The sequence below is a fragment of the Paroedura picta genome, chromosome 5 (genome assembly GCF_049243985.1).
Source record: "Paroedura picta isolate Pp20150507F chromosome 5, Ppicta_v3.0, whole genome shotgun sequence".
Taxonomy (NCBI): Eukaryota; Metazoa; Chordata; class Lepidosauria; order Squamata; family Gekkonidae; genus Paroedura; species Paroedura picta.
The window spans coordinates 120,208,686-120,231,789 of NC_135373.1; the positions used below are offsets into that span (position 1 = coordinate 120,208,686).

Here is a 23,104-nt window from a genome sequence, read left to right on the forward strand (position 1 = left end):
CCTAAGAACATAACAAGTGGCTGTTAGATCAGACCAGAGGTCCATCTAGGCCAGCATCCTAAGAACATCAAAAGAACCCTTCAGGATTGAAGCAGTGGTCCATCTAGTCCAGCATCCTAAAAACATAATCAGAGCCCTGTTGAATCAGAGCATGGTCCATCTAGTCAAGCATCCTAGTAACACAAGAAAAGCCCTGCAGGATCGAAGCAGTGGTCCATCTAGTCCAACATGCTAAGAACAGAAGAAGAGCACTGCTAGATCAGACCAATAGTCCATCTAGCCCAAGCATCCTAAGAACATAAGAAGCGATGCTAGATCATACCAGAAGTCCACTTTCCCCATCATCCTAAGAACATCAGAAGACCCCTGCTGGATCAGACCAGTGGTCCATCTAGTCCAGCATCCCAAGAACATCAGAAGAGCCCTGCTGGATCAGACTAGTGTCCATCTAGTTCAGCATCCTCAGAGCATGAGAAGAGCCCTGCTGGATCAGACCAGGAGTCCATCTAGTTCAGCTTCCTAAGAACATAGGAAAAGACCTACCGGATCAGACCAGTGATTTAGATCAGGGGTAGTCAACCTGTGGTCCTCCAGATGTTCATGGACTACAATTCCCATGAGCCCCTGCCAGAATTTGACTATCCTTGATATAGATAGTTCAGCATCCTGCATCACACACTGGCCAACCAGTTATTCTGGGGGCCAACTACTGGGCCGAGAGGATGACACCTATCCCTAGGGTTGTGAGACAGACGGAAATATGGTGGTAGGGCACCATCACCAGCAGAATGACGTCATTTCTAGGGAATACTTAATCAACCCATAGACGATTTCAGTCACTTCCTAGAGCTACCCCATCACCATATACCCCAGAAGGGATGTCATCACGCAGGTCCCAGACCGTAACATCGGCTGGGTCTCTGTACTCTTTTGCCACTATTCTCTCGGGGTTCGTCTCAAACGACTCTCAAACTTCCCCTGGCCTCCCCCCTCCCCTTTTGCAAGCAGCATGCCTCATTATCTCCGCAGACGGACAGCCGAAGAATCCCATTGTTCATTCAGCACCAGACCCAAGCTGCCTTCCGAATTCATCGCTGCACAGCTGGCCCTGGCAGGCAGCCACTCCCTCCATCCATCCACCTACACGTGGTCAAGACTGCATGAACGACAGTGCTCTCTTTCTTCGTGAGGATGGAACATTTCAGGGCACTGCGAGGGAAAAATGAAAGTCTACGCCAACTGCAGAGAAGACCGATTCTTTTTTCCGCCCTAGGACCAAGGCTTGCGGCGGAATAAGAACACAATGAGATACAGAACGCGGTGGCTTCCCAGTTGTCGTTTTGAACAGGGGAGCGATTTGGAACAAGCAGGCCAGTGAAAGGTGGGTGCTCAGGGGAAATAGTGCCTGTAGACCCAAGCCAAGGCAGCAGGGACATCGCCACATGGACGAGAAAGCATCCCCCCCCCCACCCTCGCACACACAGATGCACCTCAGATTTGCAAGCTATGCTGTGCTGCTCTTGGCAAGAGAAATCTACATCCGAGGCCTTGGAAATTCACTTGCAGAAGAAGAAAAAAACTGTCAGGATAATGTCCCGGCCCTGAAAAATGAGAAGGCTTTTCAAGAACACAAACCCAGACTTAGAATCCTAGAGTTGGAAGAGGTCATGCAGGCCCTCTAGTCCAACCCCCTTTTTAATGCAGGATCAGTCGAAAGCATATCGGAGAAGGATCTGTCCAGCCACTGCTTGAAGACCACCAGTGAGGGGTAGTCCCCACCTTCTTAGGCAGCCCCTTCCACTGCTGAACTTCTTAAGGCTGTGACAATTTTTTTCCTGATATCTAGCTGATATCATTCTATGTGAAGTTTAAAACCCATTAATGTGGGTCCTCTCCTCTGCTGCCAACAGGAACCACTCCCTGCCCTTCTCCAAGTGACGACCGTTCAAATACTTCGAGCTTAAGTAAGGCTCTTAACCATAGGATGCTCGGGAGACCACCATCAATTGGAAGGGACTGCACATAACACACCCAAGGAAAGTTAATATTCTCTGTGACATAATGGGCAAGTCTTCCAAGTTAACACAAGATTCCCCGTGTGATCCACAACAATTCTGCTGCAGTGTGTGAATGGCCAAGCAACAGAAGGGGAAACGAAAAACCCAGCTACCTTCTGATCTTGCACAGAAAGAAAGAGAGAAAGAGAGAGAGAGAGACGGTTTGATCTACTTCTGCCCAGGAGAAATTCCAGATGGAAGCCTGTTGAAAAATGCTCCTGATGTATAGCAACCAATAATAGCAAACAGCAGACCCAGGATATGTAAAGGCATTCTATGTAAGATTTTTTCCCCCTTGGTTGAAAAAATAATTTGTATATTAATATGGTATTTAGAACTGTATTATTGTATCGACCTCTAATGAAGATCTTATAGATCAAAACGCATGAGGTCCAAGTTTTTTGCACTTACGGCAGGCTTCCTCAACCAGGGTTTTGTGAAATCCTGTGGTTTCTGGACAGCCCTGGGTTTCCCAAATGCTTGGGAGTTAATTAACATTTTATATATATTTTAAATTTGTTAAACATTTATTGGGTGATAGGACCATATATGGTTATGTCAACATCCCCTCCCAATGGCCAATGATGGGCCTGGAGGAGGTAGGAAGGGGAGGGGCCTCGGGTGGGCGTGTCCACAGCTCTGCTTCCCAACCATATTCTGCAGGATCGCACCGCTTCTGGGGTTTCCCAAAGCCTGAAGAATGTTTCAGGGGTTTCTCAATGGTAAGAAAAGTTGAGAAAGACTGATGTATGATCTACATGTTTTACTGATTTGTGTGTGTGGCCTATAGGGAATACAGGATTGCACTTACCTGTAAATGTTGTTCATCGAGTGGTCTTCTGTGCCTTACCCAGAGCTCTGATTAATAAATTGTTTAATATATATTTTTATACTTTTGGGTCCCACAACCTTGTTCTTGCCTGTGAGCTGCAAACAGCAGTTTACATGTAGCGGTAGTAGTGAGGTCCAAGTACGATCTTGAACTTGAGTCCGAAAGGGGGATTTCTGCAAAGGGACGTACAATCGGGCCATCCCACCTTAAACAGGAAAGGTCAAATACTCTCTTGCATCGTTTTCCTCCTGACATCGATGTTTCTTTTCTAAATCGTTATGTTTTATCGTAAAAATCTGGGGGGAAATATGCTGTTTTTATAGCACAACACAGTTGGCGATCCTTCACTTTCACTAAGTGTGGGCTGGAACATGCCTGACTAACGATTAATGATGCTCATTAAAAAATGAAGTTCTGGTAAAATTCATTAATGCTTGGCGTGAGTCTTGCTAACAGTTACGCAACATTAAGAGTGAAGCAATTACGGATCTTGGCTGCAACTCATCGAGAGATAAAAGAAAAGGGGAGGGGGGGGAAGGATACCTTTTTCCTGGATAACTTGGTATAGGGGCCTGCCGTCCCAAAAGCAACTGGAAGGAGCAGGTGGTACGAGCACAGCCGCCGTTCGACTGACACCTGGGAGCGGCTACTGGGGTTTACCTTAGGAAAGTGAATTGGATGCTTCTAAAGCAGCCTTGCCCAACTTTTTTTGCCCTTGAGAAACCCCTGGAACATTCTTCAGGCTTCGAGAAGCCGCAGTAGTGGCGCATCCGTGCAGAATACACTTGGGAAGCAGAGCAGTGGACACGCCCACCTGGGGCCCCGCCCCTCCCAGCTCCTCCAGGCCCATCATTGGCTATATTGGGGGGGGGGGCAGGTCAACATGACCATATATGGTCATATCACCCAAGCAATGTTTAACAAATCTAAATATATATATATATATAAAATTAATGAACTCCCACCCATCAGGAAACTCTTCCAGGGTCATCAAGAAACCCCAGGCTTTGACGAAACCCTGGTTGAGAAAGCCTGTTCAAAACGTTTGACTAGGAATGCTTGCACACCTGCCACTGTTTGCCAGGCACCGCATTTTTTTTGGTCCATCACTTTGGCTGTTGGCGGACAGTTTGGACCCATTCATAAGGCAACTTTTCACTCATTCAAACAGCACAATGTGATCAGACACGTTTCACATCTGTCCGCCAGATACAATATCTTCCCCTGCCACCTCCACAAAGCTCAGAAACCACCTGTGAGCGGCCATCGCTGTTCCCACAAGACAGAAACCCAGTTGGGTATCCATGAAGACAGTGAGGATAAACAGGAGACTCCATGATGAGCTAGGGAAGAAAAAGGAAATGTTCAAAAATGGAGGGAGGCACTGGGTCTGAATGCCCTAAGCACAGGCCAAGAAGAGTTGGGTTTTATATCCACTACCTGAAGGAGTATCAAAGTGGTTTACAACCTCTCCCCACCACAAACACCCTGTGAGGTAGGTGGGGCTGAGAGCTCTGAAAGAAACTGCTCTGCGAGAACAGCTCTATCAGGCCTGTGACTAGCCCATGATCACCAAGCTGGCTGCATGGAAAGGAGTTGGGCATCAAGCCCAGCTCACCAGATTAGAAGCTGCGGTTTTTAACCACTACACCAAGCTGGCTTGGCCCCCTCGGCCCTTCCACCACTTAACTGACATGAAAATATAGTTAAGTGGAGAATTTTGTTGAATTAGACTAAGAATAAAATTTGGATATAAATGTATAAAGGATTGGAATCTGAACAGCATCTTTCATGCCTGATCTCCTTCTTATTGCGAGATATCAAATGGATTTTGATGTATTAGTGGTCATAGTTAATATGTGATGGGTAATATGAAGTAATGATGAAAAATAATAGTGATAAAATAGATGGGATGTTTAGAAGTAAAGAGAATTGAAGTAAGGATCATTGTAAAAGACTATGAGGAGGACTTTGGGAAGAACATCTCTGCTTAATGCATTGTGTAGCACAGGGGTAGTCAAACTGCGGCCCTCCCGATGTCCATGGACTACAATTCCCATGAGCTCTTCGGGAGGGCCGTAGTTTGACTACCCCTGGATAATAATTTTTGAGTATAAATCATTGTATGATGCTTTTTTATTCCTCCTACATTTCAATTGTATTATCTCTTCAAAAATTAAATATTATTATTTTTAAGACTCAATAAGTGCTGATACTTCTTTAGATATATGTGGAACAAACACAAGATAAAAGGGGTGAAAGACCTACTGCTGGGTAGAAATGGACTGATAGAGAAATCAGAAAAGATTTTTCCCCAGGAGAACTGGCCCATCTAGAGATGGTAGTCGGTAAGGCACGTAGCTATTAATGTTGGCAGCAGAGGATAGGACTTGCAGTAACAGGTTTAAATTATGGGTATAAAGGCACCGGCTGGGTATTAGGAAAGAGTTTTCTTTACAAGAATAGTTGTTCAGCAGTGGAATTAGCTGCCTGGTGAGGTGGTGAGCTCCCCCTTACTGGTAGTCTTCAAGCAGAGGCTGGATGAGCCCCCATCAGGGATGCTCTGTGCTGATCCTGCATTGAACATGGCGGTTGGACTAGATTAGTGGTTCCCAAATTGGGTGGTATGCTCCCCTAGGAGCAGTGGAATGATCCAGGGGGACAGTGAGGAATTCCTGCTGGGCTCCTTCCCCTCCACTGTCTCTTTCCTTCCCAGGCTCCAACCCAAGATCTCGCATGTTTTTAGCATAGGGGGAATTATGAAGGGTAAAAAACATGCATATTTTGGGAAGACTTTCCCCCCAGTTCCTTACAGAATTTCACTTCCTCAAAGCACAAACACTCAAATGGAAATGTTTTACCATGTTATTTTTTTAAAATGTAATGAGGTTAACGAAACAAAATTTTATTTATTGGGTGGTACCCACAGTCAGAAACCTGGGAATTTCAGAAACATTGTTTTATGGGCTCAAAAAGCAAAACCCGAATACAGCCAATGCTGCAGTTAGAAACCAGCTTTATTGTTACAACCAATTTTGAATTATTTACATAATATAAATCTCTTTGCAAGATACATTCCTTCATTGAAATCAATGGTAAAAGGGCCTTGCTACATAGCTTCAACAATGCTTAGCTTCAAAAGAAATACATTTCACTCCAGTACAAGCCAATGAACAGAATGCACAGTTTAATGCCATTTGTAACATACGGAAGGGGCTATACTTTCCTCCCCTTTCCTTAGACAGGCAAACCCATTTTATTCACAGGACAAGATTGGACTCGACAGACATAGGCCTTGAAGGTTTAATGGGACAGAAGTCACAGGAAGTACTGCTAAGTGAGTTGTTGTTAAGAGAAAGATGGACACCAGGTTTCAAGAAAACCCTTAAATACTAAGCGTTAATCACCTGAGATATCAGGACACTCCGTGATGGGACTATTTGCAAGTACAAAGCAGCCTCACACAATTATGGTCTACCTTTGTAACGGGCAGCTGCCCGCAAAAAGTATGCCAGGGGGCTGGAAATGCTAGGTTGGACCCAGCAATCTGTCAGAAGAAAACTCAGCTGGATACTGATTTTGTCTCCCCCTTCCCCCAGCAGTCACTATTAACTCCAGAATAGGTATATCTTATCACACTGGGAATCAACTGAACTAAGAGCTAAGTGGGCCAGAAATCTAGCCAAGGAGAAGGGGGTGAACTCCATGCTGTTCTCCTGGGAGGAGTAATTTTGCTTCATTCTTTACGGCTGGGGGAAGGAGTGTCATAGGACTACTGTACACTGGGCAACAACTCTCCCATGGGGCAGAAGAACCTTATAGAGTGAAGCTTCTTTTGGTGCACCCTGTAAAAACTGAACTCTGGGCAGTAGCATAGGTTTGTGGACTGCACTCTAAAAGGGACTGGTCCCCTACATTTTTCTCAGTTTAGATATTGTGCTAGATTGAATTTTGTCTTCTCTTCAGCATTTCTCCACATTTTTCTAAAAGCAAGTAAGGACTGGCCCCCAATATCTCATTTATAAAGCCCTACAGCAATTCTCACATAGTGCTCTACAACTGATTTTAAGTGCTTTCTTATCTAACTTCAGGTACAGCTTGCAAATTAGGTTGCAAATTTCATTTTTAATCAATTTCATCCATTAATTTCCAATTTTCAGGCAGAGACCAAGAGTGGTTTGCCCAAGATCATCCAAGGACTTGGAACTCTGAGGCCAACTACAGACAACTATTTAATGGCTCTCTAACAGAGATGGCAGATTAATATACCAATCCTCCAACCTACAGTGTTTCAGTCCTTACTCTATGCAAATCTTACCCATGCACCATCATATATTAGTGACTCCAATCTTATGAGAAACTCAAAGAACAACTAGCAACTTTCCAATAGCCAGTATGAATGTGAAGATATGTAATTGCCTGGAGAGCTCGCTGGTTCGGACTGGAGTGACACTGTATTGGATTGGGCTGAACTGAAAGATTTTGAAAATAAGACCCCCTGGTGTTGTGTTGAACTGTCTTTTGTGAAATCACCATCAGGGATGTCACTGAAATCAGACAATGACATCACTTCTTGACAGCTTAGGGTAGGTAAAGACTACTTTGGTAAGTTGTAACTTATGCTTGGATGGATTATGTGATTTGCCAGGGGGGGGGGGGAACCCTCTAAGCACAATTTGTCCTATCAACGGTATGTGCAAGCAATTCTCACATTTATCTTTCTTCTATTCCAGCCGTTTGGCATGCCACTGACATTTACCTGGTCGTGCTCTATCTGGTTACGTGTGATCAAAACGCCTCAGAGCCTTCTTATGCAAGTTCTGCAGTTAAATGCATTTGCAAATCCAACTGAGACAGCTGCAGTGGAGTGCAATACAAGCTTAAAAAACAAAACAAAGCATACTGGATCAACTAGGAATACAACTAGGATAGAGATTCTGTATTTTAAAAATGGGATCTGTTCAGAAACTGATCATTCTAACAGAAAGGGGAAAGACGGAAGCCAACTCTGAAGGCAACTCCACGCCTAACATTGGCAGATCCCTATGGAAACTGATGTTTCTTCCCCTGAAAGTCAATGTGACACGGTGGCTGCTAGTTTTGTTCTTTGTTTTAATTATGGATTTTTAGTATTCAGCAGGATTACAGAAACTTAGCGTGGCAACATTTCCTCTCATTTGCTTGACCATAGTTTCACTGCAAGTACAGGCCAGAACGACTTGTCGGTTTACGTCATACGAAGCATGCCTGTTTTATTTTATTTTTTTTAAGCTTTTTAATGTCGCTCCTGTCTCTTACTTCACAGGAGCCTATCCTATCATGAAAGGAACCTGCACAAACCTTTTCTTCAGTAAAAGCCACCTATCCATGCACTGACAAATAACAACGTTTTTAGAAATTAAGCTGGCCTCTCAAATGGGGGGGATGGGGACGGGGGGGGGGACACTTTCCCCTCTAATTAGCCAACCTGTCACTTAAAGCCGATTATCGCATTAACTCACTCATTTTCAAAATGGTTACTTCCTCTGAAGTAGATGTGCTAACAGGAACGCAGACACTACAGGCACAATGGAGAAAGCGTGTTATGAAAGCTAACGGGTACTTCCCAGGTACTGTATCCTATTGTTCCCCCCCAAAGCAGCTCCCCTTGAACATGTTCGATTCGACAAAAGAGGTCAGCACATAAAAGGACTATTTTCTTTACATCAAAAACGGCTACAAAAAAGGAGAGTACAATGAAATACATGTTGATAAATGCAAGATACCGTACAATTCACACTAATTTACAAATGGCTATTTACACTATTGTATGTACAGTCAGACCTGGTAACCATGAATCAAGTTTAGTTAAGCCTTCTGAGAAATCTAGATGGAGAATCCCAGGCCAGAGTTCAAAACAATACCCCCCCCCCCAAAAAAAAAATCCATTAGAGTTACCTAAGATGCTTTGATATCTTCTTGATCAATCAGGCATGGATTAACCTGGTCTGATTGCCAAAGCATGATGGGACAAGATTTGCGCAGTTTTGCTTTACAGAAGCAACTAGGCCACTACGGTGCGTAGGCTGATGTTACACAGGGATGAATGCCGTTGTTAATAACCTCTTCACAATTTCAGCGCATCTGTTATCGTGTCACTGACAATGGCATTCAGAGTCTGCAGCTTTTAAGTAAAGGCAACAGTCATTTGTTGGCAAGTCAAAGCGAAAAATTCTAAAGCTCCAGTTTCCTAAAGTTCTGGTTTTCTGACAGAAGGCCACTTTAAGAGCTTGGAAGGAGTGGGAGGGGGGAATGACCACTGTTTTGAAAATAAGATTAAATTCATTCCTGATTTATAAACTGAGCGGGCTACAGATTTCAAACAGCAGGAGTTGTGTGGATGGTGCAAGCAAGTAAAACGGGAGCCTGGTGAATTTAGTAATCCAAAGCTAACAGGCAGACATTAGGAGGATCAGGCAGAGTAGCCACTTATCTGCAGAAGGTCTCCGTTGCCTGCACATTTCTGCTGCTCTTTCAAGGTTCAGATTAAACTCGGTCTGAACTCAGACCAGACAAAGCTCTCCTTCTCTCCCTCTAGTGAAACTCTAAAGGGATGAACTGTTCTTTGAAACCAACCGCTACGCTTTTGGAGAGATGCCCTTGGATTGGACAAATAAGGATGGTACCCCAATCTCAGTAACAGGTTCACAAAATGTAGCAAGATGGCAGCCATTAACCAACACTCTTTGAAACCTACTAGCATCGGGTAGAACAAGATCCAGACTTCCGGTGAGCAAGCAATATACCGCTCTCAGGCAATATAAGGAGACCTCCTTTCAAGTACTGGATACCCACATTATTGTCAGGTGCCTGAAAGTTAAGGTTTTTCACAGTCCAGGTTTGTGACATCCAAATCTCTCGACAAATTAATCATTCTAGAAGACGGTATTAAAATATACACTAAAAGGCATGGTGGCAAAGTCAGATCTTGATAAATGAATTCCATTTTCCCAGGAGCAAACTTATTCAGTTTTGATATCTTCTAGAGCTCTGGCAACATCTTTGAGGGACCTGAGGTTACTTCTGTTTCTTTAACTTAGCCAGTTCGAGGCTGAACATCAAGAAGCAGCCCAATTTTAAGAAACAATAAGTGCTTAAAAATTCACAAATCTTAGTATTAAAATCATGTTTGAAGACTGCAGCATAATGTCTGGCAATCAGTCCCATCGCCTGCTGGAACTAACCTCGAGCTGGCTGTTTGGAGTTTGCGACTTTAGAAACAAAGACTATAAAATACACCTCAAAACTAGTGTTTAAATCTGAGATTGCCTCTGTAAAGAAGTCAAAGATCATTCAGTGATCGTTGGGGTGAACTTTTTCCACCCCTGTTGATCTCTTTATGCATTGGTTAAACAAGCCAGGCTTTTTTTTTTAGGTGTTTATTTTTTACAGAGTGCTATAAAATAATTCTGAATAAATATCCTTGCTGAGTCTGTGCTCCAGGCTCCCCATAGTATCTCTACTTAAGGTATATCTGGGTTTACACATACTGCACATGAACACAGACTTTGTACATCTGGGCACTTGAGTGACCAAAGCGAAGAGTTTCAGATTAGGAGTTGTGTTATTCAACTCCACGCAGTGACTACCTCCTACCCCAATTTAAAGCCTTTACCCACAAACACACACATGCACGCACTAAGTAAACATCTGTTTCACATTTTTAAAATTCATACCATTCTTGGTACAACAGCTTGGAGGGGGGGGAGGAGGAGGAAAAAAGAAAACAGTGTTTATATTCGTACCCGCACTCTTCAAACACCATCTCTTTCGAGAATGATCTTTTAGAGGCTTTGGGTTAACGATAAGCATGTGAGTTTGCTACCTTTCTGGCAAAGAAAATATGGACAGAATTTACAAAAGTCGTGAAGGACTGCAGACCGAAAAAGCAAAGGCATGAAAGACTAGGAAACCCCCCCCCCAAAAAAAAAAAAACACATAAGCCTCTCACATAGCTTTGCTCCCAACCACTACAAGATTGCTCAACTGACTGTCCTGTTAGAGTCTCTCACTGTATTTTACAAACGTGCCTATTCCCTGGGCTATATGCCAAAGCTTGCGATGATTTTTGAACAATCTTTCAAGGTACGGAACAAAATGACACTGGGGAATAATGGTCACTTAAAGCTTATATTTGAAGTTAAAAGTTTCCTACAGCTCTAAAAACATGTGCAAGAACTCAGCATGGGGGGGGGAGGGTGTTTTCCCCTAAGCCTGCAAGTCTTTGCAACATTTTGATTTGTATGTTAAGTAAGAGAGATTCTGAATTTTTTTTTCACAGTACTTAGGTAGAGCTTGGAGAGGTATAGTTGAAAATAGCTCTGTTCCAGCCTTGCGGCTCTCATCAGCTGGCGTTAGTGACTTGCACTTCAAGCCCAACTGGTTTGCAGTTTAAAAACTACTCATACTGACCACATTTCTCATAAGTTAATGCCACTATGATGTAAGATGTCAAAGTCTTCCATCACAGTTTCATAGTGTACCCCGTCTTCTTGAAAACAACTGATGAACAGCAGCAATGGAATGTTAAATTCATAATAAATAATTCACATATCACGTTAAAAATTACGAGAAAGGATTAAATTTGCTCTCCCTATGTTTTATAAACCTAATGTCTCTATTCCTTCTACAACAGCAGTAAGATCTTCATTTTAGGTTTAACATTAAAAGATTGTTTAGAGGCATCAATGAAAAGCAATAACCACCATAGTAACATTACAAAACTAACAAATGTTTAGCTTTTTCCATTATCTGTACTCAGACAAAAGACAGAAGGAATCTTATTCCGATATACAGAAGTTCTTAGTTGTTACTCTGGAAGTTTTAACGTCATGACTTCGTTCTTCATTTTGAAGTACTGATTTAAGCGTACAATTGCGTACCTGTTTGGAGAAATAAAACATTTACATTTATGACCTTTATATGAAATGATGACAAACTTAGTCCTCTTCCCTGTATCAACTTCTTACCATTAACCATAAATGTCTAGCTTTTTCTGCCATCTAGTGGCAACTTAATTTAAACAGACAAGACAGCTCTTTCTACAAGCCTGTGCATCTGGTTCACAAAAAATTAGAAAATCTTACCCTCCTCCCAAGGTTTTTTTTTAACCCCACCATGTTGATAAAAGGAGCACCAGTAACCCTCAAGTCTTGATCTCTGCCAGGAAAGGGCAAGAGAAGGGGGCAGGAAGGCTTCATCAGGGCCAAGCCCATCAGAAGACTCCCTATCATGTGACTTGGAAGACTCACCCAGGCCAGGCTACTTGCTACTGTTCAACAGCAGCTATCCTATGGAAACCAGGGTGCTGTAGTGGTTAGGTTCAGACTAGGATCTAAGAATCGGGAAACAGTTTTAACCTAGGGCATTCCCCTCTCCATTCTTTCTATAGAAAAAAATTAGGAATAACTGAAAAAAACTTTTATATAACTTTCTCTTCTGGAGTGTTTGTTAATGTGCAGCATGAAAAATCTGAGACCTCCCCCCCCCTCTCATTTTTGCTGAAGGAAAATCTGAAAAAAGTTAAGCAGTAAAAAACTTAATCCTACAAAAATGTCAACTGTCCTTTTTTCCTTTTCTTGGGTGGTATGGACTCAGATAAATATCCTAAAATAGCATGGGTGGTAGGGGTAAGCTGTTTTCAGCTCTCATTCTTTCAGGTACTGAGTATATCTGTGAACTTGCTTGCAGAGAAAGCCACTTTTAAATTCCATAAATATGCCAATTAGTACAACTATAAGTATTAACTAAGTTACAAATTATGCATTTTATGTTGTTTATAAGAAGCAAAATTAAGGTTTGATAGGAAAGTATTGCAGAGTATTGCAGAGCCTCTTGTGGCGCAGAGTAGTAAGGCAGCTGTCTGAAAGCTCTGCCCATGAGGCTGGGGGTTCGATCCCAGCAGCCGGCTCAAGGTTGACTCAGCCTTCCATCCTTCCGAGGTCGGTAAATGAGTACCCAGCTTGCTGGGGGGTAAACGGTACTGACTGGGGAAGGCACTGGCCAACCACCCCGAATTGAGTCTGCCATGAAAACGCTGGAGGGCGTCACCCCAAGGGTCAGACATGACTCAGTGCTTGCACAGGGGATACCTTTACCTTTACCTTTAGGAAAGTATTGCATCTATTTGAATTTTCCCCATTATTTCTGGTTTTGCCCTCCCTGCAAAACTCCAACAATCTAAAATCCGCATGGCTTCATAGTTGCTGGACATTTTACATCTGTTAGGGGAACAAAGGCAATTCTTGGCACCCATACCAAGATTTCGGTTCTAAGAAAATCTATTTTAATCAATGAGTCTGTTAAATGGTAAGTGGTTAATCAACTCACTTAACAGCTCAAGATACTATTTCAGAAACAAAATAGAAAATGAGCCCTTGATGCAACAGAATCCTGCATTTCAGACTTGGCTGCACAGCCGCTCACTGGTGGCTGTTCACGCCATCAGCGTTGGAATCAGAAGTTTATGGGCAGAAAAGATTTACAGATGATACACTTACCCTAAAAAATCGAATTCAATGGTGGAGTATTTTGCTTGAATCAGGGCCCATAATCCCCAGAAGAAGTGAGAGGCCTGCAGTTAAAGGATTGACAAAAAGTTATTTACAAATGAAGGTGACAGTACCAATGGAAGTCTCAACTATAGTGGAAGAAGAAGAGCTGGTTCTTATATGCCGCTTTTCTCTAACTGAAGGAGGCTCAAAGCAGCTTACAGTCGCCTTCCATTTCCTCTCCCCACAACAGATACCCTGTGAAGGAGGTGGGGCTAAGAGAACCCTGATATCACTGTTCGGTCAGAACAATTTTATCAGTGCTGTGGCGAGCCCAAGGTCACCCAGCTGGTTGCATGTGGGGGAGTGCAGAATCGAACCTGGCATGCCAGATTAGATGTCTGCACTCCTAACCACTACACCAAACTGGCTCTCTCTGCATCCAGAGTGAATGGGCCATATCCCTTTCAACTACTGATCCTCTTGCTATTTCTTATGGTCCCCTATTCTTCAGGAGCAAGAGGAATGTTCCATTCTGCTGCAGTGTCAATATATTTGCTGTTCGGAGACTAGTATGCATAGCAAAATTAAAATCCTAAATACTTTGAAAGTTTTCAAAATCTTGGAAGTTTATGATCCTCTCCCCCCGCCTTCAGTACACCTTGGAAAAGACACCAACAGTCATCGCTGCTTATGATGGCAGTAGGACTTGTTGTCTTTGATCCCTTCAGAACTTGACACTACTTTGAAACTTATTCTTCTTCCTCAAATAGACTTTGAAGGCTTTGTATAATGCCAACAGAGAATACAGCATGACTGAATATATTCCTTATTATTTTAAGTCACTTAAAAAATATATTCATTTTATACCTCAATCACTTTGCAAGGCAGGCTATGGGTATACGATACACGTCAAGCGGAAATTAACAATGACATTAAGTTAGATGGTTGTTGATGTGTTTAACCCAAATTTGGAACTTGCAAAGTATTTGTTTTGTGGCCACCCATACTGTAAGTGACACAGATTATTTAAATTTTCCTGGGTAAAACCTCAGACCACAGAAGTAAGCTGCTTCCTAACTACTTATTATAACCTTAGGTTTTTGGTTTTTTTTATTCTGCAGTCTTAAGTGTTGTACATCTGGAAACCTTTCAAAACAAAGCCATGCCAAGGCCTTCCTCTCCTACAAAGCATGTGCTTCTGTGCCTAGTACTTATGCTCAATATGGTTCTTGTTTCGTCTAATGTAATCTCCAACATAATGATGTTTAGTAAACACTGAAGATCTATTTCTGGCCGCTTGCTCATGTGTGGCCTGCAAATTGGACGGGCCTGCCCCAAGCCTTTCACAAAATTCCATTCCCTGAAGCACAAACATTGTAATGGCTAATGCAACTCCACAGTTAGACGGCCAACCAGCAGTTTCCCAAGCTGGATCTGGGAATATACCAATAAAAATTAAGGAAATGGCTGCATATAACCTGACAGCTTTTTCCAACAAAATGCTTCCCTTCTAAAGTTAAGACTTTTTCGAAAATGAAAATGTACAATCTCATTTCAATCAGTAAAGCCCCCAGGACTGAACCAAAGACAACCACGTTTGATCACATATTAGGCTCAGTAGCCTGAAGAAAGGCAAGAGGTAGCCAGGCTGTGACACATAGTCTACCATAAAGTGTTCAAGAGAATTTATTTATTTGTATATCCCAGTTAACTCCGCAATGGAAGCTTACTGGGTGACTCTAGGCCGCTCATACACTCCCAGCCTAACCTACCTCAAAGGGTTGTTGTGAGGTTAAAACAGAGGAGAGGAGAATGATGTAAGCTGCTTTGGGTCCCCATTGGGGGAAACAGCAGGATAAAAATAAGCAAGGGGTGGCAGGTTACAGAGCAATTGGGATGTGAGTGTCCTGCATAGTGCAGGGGGTTGGACTAGATGACCCAGGAGGACCCTTCCAACTCTACTATTCTATGATTCTAAGTAATAAAATAATCCGCTGTTTGTCTTCTTTCTTGCCTCCAGGCAGGGTACGTAGATACTATCCCAAAGCCTACCATGTTGGTTGGCTGCTGGCCATTCTATTTACAAAGTCCACTCTGGTGTAAATGGGAGGAACCATAGGAACCTAACCACATCCTCAGCATGGACTAAGCACATCTTCCTCTTCTATCTAATACATGATCTACATTGAATTCAAACAAAATATAACTTTTGCCTTGCCCCATTTCACTAAACTGTAGAAGAAAAAAGCCTCAAGCTGGCGATGGTGAAGTGACTTAATGTTCAAAACAATTTGAAAATGGATTCCCAGGTATAGTCCTTTTTTGATATCTTCATCAGTGATATTCTCAATATTGTAATAATCTTCTCTAATAGTATTTTTATGAATGTTGAAAGTAACTTAGTCTCTTATAATGTCTTATAATGTAGTTCAATCCCAAATTGGTTGCATAATATCCACATTTATAGGAGTCTAATAAACAGTCACTGCTGTAGAGTAATTACACCTTGTGATATTAATATTAGTAGACCCCTATAAATTTGGATATTATGCGACCAATATGGGATTGAACTACATGAACCAGGAGATTATAAGAGACTAAGTTATTTTTTAACAATCATAAAAATACTATTAGAGAAGACTGAGTTATTACAATATTGAGAGGATCACTGATGAAGATCACTGATGAAGATATCGAAAAAGGAGTATACCTGGGAATCCATTTTGAAATTGTTTTGAACATTAAATCACTTCACCATCGCCAGCTTGAGACTTTTTTCTTCTACTTTATTACGGGTGATGGGTCTTCAACTGTTCCATTTCACTAGACTGGCTTGGGAAGGAAAACATAATCATGTCATTTACTCACCAACTCTTCCCCTGAGAGATATGGAGAAACAGCATGGCAAAAGGCGAGCTGCGAATTGCTTTGGACGCTAAAAATGTTGTGTGTAGAACAATTTCTATTGGATATATTTGGCTGGAGCTACCCCCTGCACTAAAAGGAACGGTGAGAGAGCGAAAGACACAGCAACAGCTGAGGAGTTGGAATGACTAAATGACTAACAGCAACACATCCTCATCCCCTGCACCAGTCATTGTCAGCAGAAGGCTTGTCCAGAAAACAGCTCCATCAATCGTTTACATTTCTCCTCTGTTGCTGCCTGTGCACAGGAGCAGAGGTACTAAGTGCTGGGATTTCTGCATTCAGATGTCATAACAAGCCATGTTCAAAATCGTAGCTTAACACCCACCAATACATCTCTATTTGTTGTGCTGCCTGCATTGAGGCATCATACTAAACGTGGTTAAATCAATCCTTCACTCTGTGAGCAAGCTTCTACTTGGTGTGCTCAGGATCCAATCCCAGAACCTATGGTCAAGAGTTCTGAAGGATTTGTGCTTAAAGAACATACTTTTAGTGCATGTGCCAAGAACATTTTAAACCTACCAGTGCAAACTGGTTGACTTGAATGTACAGCACCTCCACCTCTTTCTCAGTGACATCAGTTCCAAACCCTTTATACTCCTTGTAGGCTTCAAGATAAGCTCTCAGCCACTGCTCCTGAAGTTTTCTACTTGGATAGAGACTATAGTCTACCTCACTCACTCCTAAAGAAAAGGAAAACATCAATTATAAGACAGTTCAACGTTTCAGCAGGTGCTCTCACAAATGATGAACCATCAACCTCCCTCTTCCAGTTGAAATCCCATCCCTCCTTCCCAAATACTGTTGCTCAGGGGATCCTTTGAAATGACATTGTGTTCTGCAATAAGAGAGGGAGAATCCGCAGATACTGCACTGAGTAAGCAAACAGAAGTTCTTTTTTGCTTTTTGGATACAACTTGTTTAACTGATTCACAACCCAAACTATAACATAAGGGGGGGGGGGGTGGAATGCACATATATTTTAGTATGCTAATGTTCAGCAGGCACACAGAACTTTTACTTCTAACCGTGTGTATACGTGCAACTTCTTTGTCACATTATAATTCAAGCGAAGTGTTGCCTTTTCCTCTTATGACATTTGTCATTACATCATGGAACAATATAGGATATATAAGGAAACAAGGGAAAAGAGGGATAAAATACAATAGGATAAAATAGAACAGTGATATGAGAATGCTGCTAGTATCCAGGTGAGGGCTGGACTTCTGAAATACCAACTGATCTCCAGACTATGGACATCAGTTCCCTAGAGAAATTGGATGTTTCAGAGGGTGGACTGGATTTTGTTTACATTATTTATATGCATATATACTTTACTGATGTAGCGTCACAGCCACGCTCAGCTACCTTCCTTCTCCAAGATCTACCCAGATCTCCAGGGATAATTCCCCCAATCCAAAGCTGGCAACTCAAGCAATCCCAATACTGACCCTCAGTCTTCTTCACCAAGATCTTTTGACGCAATTTATATGGGGAAGCCGTGTTAACTAAGCTACCTGCAAATTCATTGAAGTGATTTCCAATGTCGTAAGCCAAGTAATTGTATCCAGAATACTCATAGTCAATGAACTGAACATCACCTACATGAGACACAAAAAATAAAAAGTATAAGAGTAAGTATAGGAGAAACAAATGCCCCACATCTTCAGTGTGCCTGGCCAGCGTTCCAGCTTTTTGTGCTCATTTGCATGCACTTAAAACATTCAAAGATAAGGGTGTTTAAAATAAATAAATAAACGAGCTTCTTTGATTAATAAAGGTGTACGTTTTCGAATCTATACAGCTTAAGATCCCTAAGCATCAAATTTTACTTTGTACCACAGGGGGGCAGCAGTTGTCTTAATTCTCATGACTGCAGTTGTCACGTTTGATCAGACTAGCATTCTGGGTTGTTTTTATAAACACATAGCAGTGGTTTTGCATGAGGGAATGAATGCACTGTATACTTTTGCCCTTGTAGCCCTTTCTTCCTTCACAAGGAATGGACTCAGTAAAAAAAACAAAAGGTTACCTTGCTTGTGTTAGAGCATATGCTCATTCCCCCAAACAAAAACAAAAATTCTTATCCCAAAAGAACTGTGCAGCCCATGATGGAGAGATCATAAGATACTACCTCTCAATCTCTCCTTAAATGTTCTTGTTCTCCAGATTTTGACTAAGAATCTGAAGTACAGCACCATTACAATAATTTAAAATAAAGAAATTGCTACGGTGATCACAAGTTTGACCCTCAAACCTTTGCACTTGTAAACTTGAGTAGAAGGATGAGTTTGATGATTAATTAGTGAAACACCATTGGGTGTGTTTCGATGAGATTTTCAGAGTTAAGTGACCCACTGCAAGCACATATTGCCAGGATCCATAGGGAGTGCCCAGACCACAGTATTTAAAAGGGGTCTAGATAGTCATTTATGTAAGAAACCATGGTAATTATAGTGAGGGGGGAGGCATGTTAGAGTATTTTCAGTACTTGCCACCAGGAGTGGGGGGGGGGGAGAGACAACAATGTGATTGCTTTGGCTTTATACCTCAGCTTTAATTGGAAGCAATAGATGTACCTTAAAACCATGGAAATTTAAATTCCACAAAGGTTCCTCAGCAAGAACCTCACAAGAAGCTAGAGAACAATTTACACCCCACGGGCAAATAATGAAATGAGATCTTGTAGCTCTTAAATGATGGCTATTCACCGTTTCCTAACCCACTTATCTTCTACAGGCATTTCATAAAGACGTTAAAAAAAAAGAAAAAAAATCACAGCCTAACCCATATTAATAGAGCTAAATTTAAGAGAGGCCCATTCATATGGTCCTTCTTATTCAAACGTTTGTCTTTAAAGCAGATAAACAGATGGAAGGTAAAAGGTTTGCTGATACCGAGCATAAAACAGATAAATTTAACATAAACATACTTCTGCACCCAAGTTCTATCTTGGGATACGATTCTGCAGTGCCATTAATCACCACCAAGTAAACCCTTGCTTTTATTCAAAAGCTAATTTCCAGTTACAATTAACAGTATTACAAAATTAAAAATAAAATATGAAGCTAAGATACAGATGAGGCTGTTACCAGGCTCCGTGCTCTCCTAGGGGGAGGTGCATGCGAACAAGTGATGCGATAAACCTCCAGTCAGTGCCTTTAAGTAGCACGGTGCACGCCGCCAGTTGGCAGCAACAATGGCATACCTAATCTGTAGCAGATGAAGAAAATTTGGCAAACTCATATTTGATAAGACACAAAACTTTAAAGAGAAAAGTTCTGCATTTCACTGGTCTTCCTTTTCGCAGACTGCTAACTAACATTACAGTGGAACTCAGCCTTAAATTTAAGTTTTGCAAGAAATACAAGGTTTCAAGATGCACAACTCCCTTTGATTTTGTACCTCAATGAAACAACACTGTAAGCAAATGTAATGGGGGAGGGGGAGGGTTTGAAGGTAACATTGCTGTTTGCACCAAGGACAATTCCTTAGTAAAACTCACTGAATGGCATAATTAACAAATATCAGTTTAGAAATACAGGGGGTTCTTTTTACACACAGAGCTACATTTTTAATCTCCAGGGGATGTATCTGCCATCTTACTCCAGATCTAGTTCTGCAGAAAACATGCTTGAAAATAACAGAGTGCCTATTATCTTCAAAAATCTCAACTGAATAGTGACATGAGAAAAACTATGTAGCCCTTACCTGGAATGGTATTCATAGAGCTGTCATTGTGCAGGGACACATGGGATTGACGCAGGCCAGCCATCTGAAGATTTTGTTTTAGCTAGCCTAGTAAGAGCAGGAGGAGTCCCCCTCAACTAAAGACATTGAGGTGATTTTTAGTCATGTTCTCTAGGCTCTGCACTCCCCCCTCAGTTCTCCTAAGCCACCATTATAAGCCAGAGACAAAAAAAAGTTACAATAGAGGAATGGTTCACAGTGGGGTAAACAGGGAAGGATGTGTGCCTACATAAGGACAACATGATGAACAGCAGTTACAGATAAGCATGACCCTGTTTTCATCATTGTTGTCCTATGTAGTCCCACTTGGGAAACTGGCAAGCTGACTTAACCAGATGGTGGGGCAAGCAATTCATAGACAAATAGAATTCAAAACTGCTGTCCTGACTAAAGTCACCCTTCTTGTATTGTCTATAGCAGCCTTTCTCAACCTTTTTACCATTGAGAAAGCCCTGAAACATTCTTTGGGTTTCAAGAAACCCCAGAAGTTGTGTGATTGTGCCAAATATGTTTGGGAAGCATAGCTGTGCCAAATATGGTTGGGTCCTTTCTCTTCCCACCCCCTCCAGGCCCATCACTGGTCATTTGGGGGGGGGGAGGTTAACATGACCATATATGATCATATCACCCAATAATTTTCTAACAGATTTAAAAAATATATTTTAAAAATTAACTCCCACCCATTCGGGAAACCCTTCCAAGGCTGTCAAGAAACCCCAGGCTTGAGAAATCCTGGTCTGCAGAGTATCTGCAGACGACCAGGTGACTGCCTCAGTCAATGGGATGCATCTTTGAAAATCTGCAAACACTGATTTAGACCTTGTTGAGTCTGCTTATATGTATAACAGACACTAGATACATGCCCACTGAAGGCCCTCTTGACCACAAAGACAATCCAACTAGGTATTTTCTTTGCTGATGAGGCCTTTCCCTTACAAGGTCAGGCGAAACAGACAAATAATTAGGGGGTCTTTCTCAACTTACTTGTTCTCTTTAAATAAACAGCAAAGCCCAAATTGACACCTAATGTGTGTAGCATCTTTTTAGTCTCAGATGATGGGGGAGAAAAGTGGGAAGTGAGATATCCTAAGGTGAAATCTCGAAACATTTTAGGCAAAGGGAACCATGAAGTCAGCCAAAGCCATTAGACCCAATAATCTTTGGGAGGTGATGGGTGTCTGAAAGTGATTAAAACATGAATTGCTCGACCTTGCATTTAATAGATAAGGCCATGTGCTTTGGCAAGAATACTCAAGCTGCAATAGAATCCAGTTTAGCCCCAATAAAGGCTCTTTGTTGACAAAGAATTAGGTCTGACTTTTTCCAATTAATCTGTAAGCCAATTTTTGGCAATAACAAATGTGTCCGGAGTGCTAGAGCAGAAGGGACAGTATACAACCAATTGTCTAATTAGGGGAAAGACAGAGCATCACTTGAATTTTAAATTCTACAATTTGCAATGCATATGGTAAACCTTTGAGGAGTTGTGGCCAACTTTATATTTATGATACCTTGAGCTAAGAACTGCAAGTACTTCCCATGATCCACATGAATGGGAATGTAAAAATAAGCTTCTGGGAGATCCAAGACTGTGAACCAATCTCCTGGGCTGAACAACTGTGAAACTGAAGAGTAAGAAACCATTATAAATTTATGTAAATTGAGTAACTGAGACCTCTCAGATTGGAAATAGGATTTAAGCCTCCGTCTTTTTTATTAACCAGGAAAAATATGGAATAGTAACCAAACATTGAAGCAAAGGGACCTAAACTTTTGACTACACCCTTTACTAATAAAGCCTTTAACTTTGTAACCAACTCTGGAAAAACCTCAAATGCTTAAGTGGCTGTTACCACTGTAAGTGGACAAACAGTAGTCATTTTCGACAAAAAACAGTACCCAGAAATTGGAGGTAATGTTGTGCCACTGATACAAATCTGGACAAGAGGGATGAACCTGGTAATTACCTGTTCTACGGTTTAATGAGGATGCATAAACTTTCCAACTTAATGCATTATCTTTTCTACCCTCTTTATGAGCAGAATAGGAACTAGCTCTCTCCTTGATCTGCATGCTGCTATTAAAGAGGATGGAGCAGGATGGGTAAGAAGGGACAGGTCTCCTGCCGAATCCTATTGCTGTTTTCTACCTTTTGTGAAGGGGCATGGACAGAGGATTGTTTTTCCCAAATAGCTTGTGCCATTTCAATAATTCCTTCCAGAATGAGAAAGGCTATACCTTCCCAGAGAGTTGGGGTAGAGCCATACCAGGATCTTGTCTCAGGGTTTAGCATTCACAGCCATGATCTAGATCTCCAAATATGGTGCCATGTACACCATTTGTTCTGACTAAAGATGTAACATCAGTTCTTGGTTCCCAATGGTGCCATCAAGAGATGGCTCTGAAGCCACCCCAGAACTGATTATGGACCTGTGATCTTCCTTGCCTTCGGAGCCATAGATAACAGGCACTGAATGGGTTGTCAGTTCTGTGCATGGTTCTGACAGTTCCAAACATCTTGGATGGTACTGAAGAGGTTGACTGCAAATATATGGTTGCCATGGTCCCAAACGAGCCCACTGAGATACCAGGGCAGAATGTCTTCTGATGTAATCACACATGCTGACTGTGGATGCTAGTTTGCATACTGATGGGGACCATGCCAGTGAGAGGCAAATGAGAGATGGAGAGGGCAGAGTAGAGTGTCTTGTCAACTTCTACACCTTGTCTCCAAAGCCAGTTCTTCCATGTACCATCTCTTCATTTACAGATGTCTTGTAGGATCTACAGAGTCAGACTGATGACTATACAGTTCCAAAGACGAAATGTTCAGAGCATTTTCAGGTATCTCAGAATGCCTATGGTTTAGGTCCAACATCGGAACTGAGGAGGTCAAGACCACCAACAGAGGATAAGAAACATGGCTGAAGACTGGTATGAGAAAACAGGCTGTTATACCAGGGTAGGTATTTTCACTGCCTAGTTAGCTGATTAGAAACAACCTT

At 41.9% G+C, this 23,104-nt stretch overlaps 1 protein-coding gene across 1 annotated transcript in view; it reads right to left on the reverse strand.

The window, feature by feature from the left end:
• Positions 1-5,888: 5,888 nt before the first annotated feature.
• Positions 5,889-23,104, reverse strand: part of ETNK1 (ethanolamine kinase 1) — a 40,682-nt gene continuing 23,466 nt past the window's right edge. Inside the window, exons 5-8 of the mRNA XM_077340183.1 lie at positions 17,867-17,950; positions 16,872-17,032; positions 13,428-13,501; positions 5,889-11,810 (exon numbers count right to left, since the gene is read on the reverse strand). Of these exons, the coding sequence (XP_077196298.1) occupies positions 11,738-11,810; positions 13,428-13,501; positions 16,872-17,032; positions 17,867-17,950 (392 nt within the window). The 3' untranslated portion in view covers positions 5,889-11,737. The remainder of the gene's footprint in view (positions 11,811-13,427; positions 13,502-16,871; positions 17,033-17,866; positions 17,951-23,104) is intronic.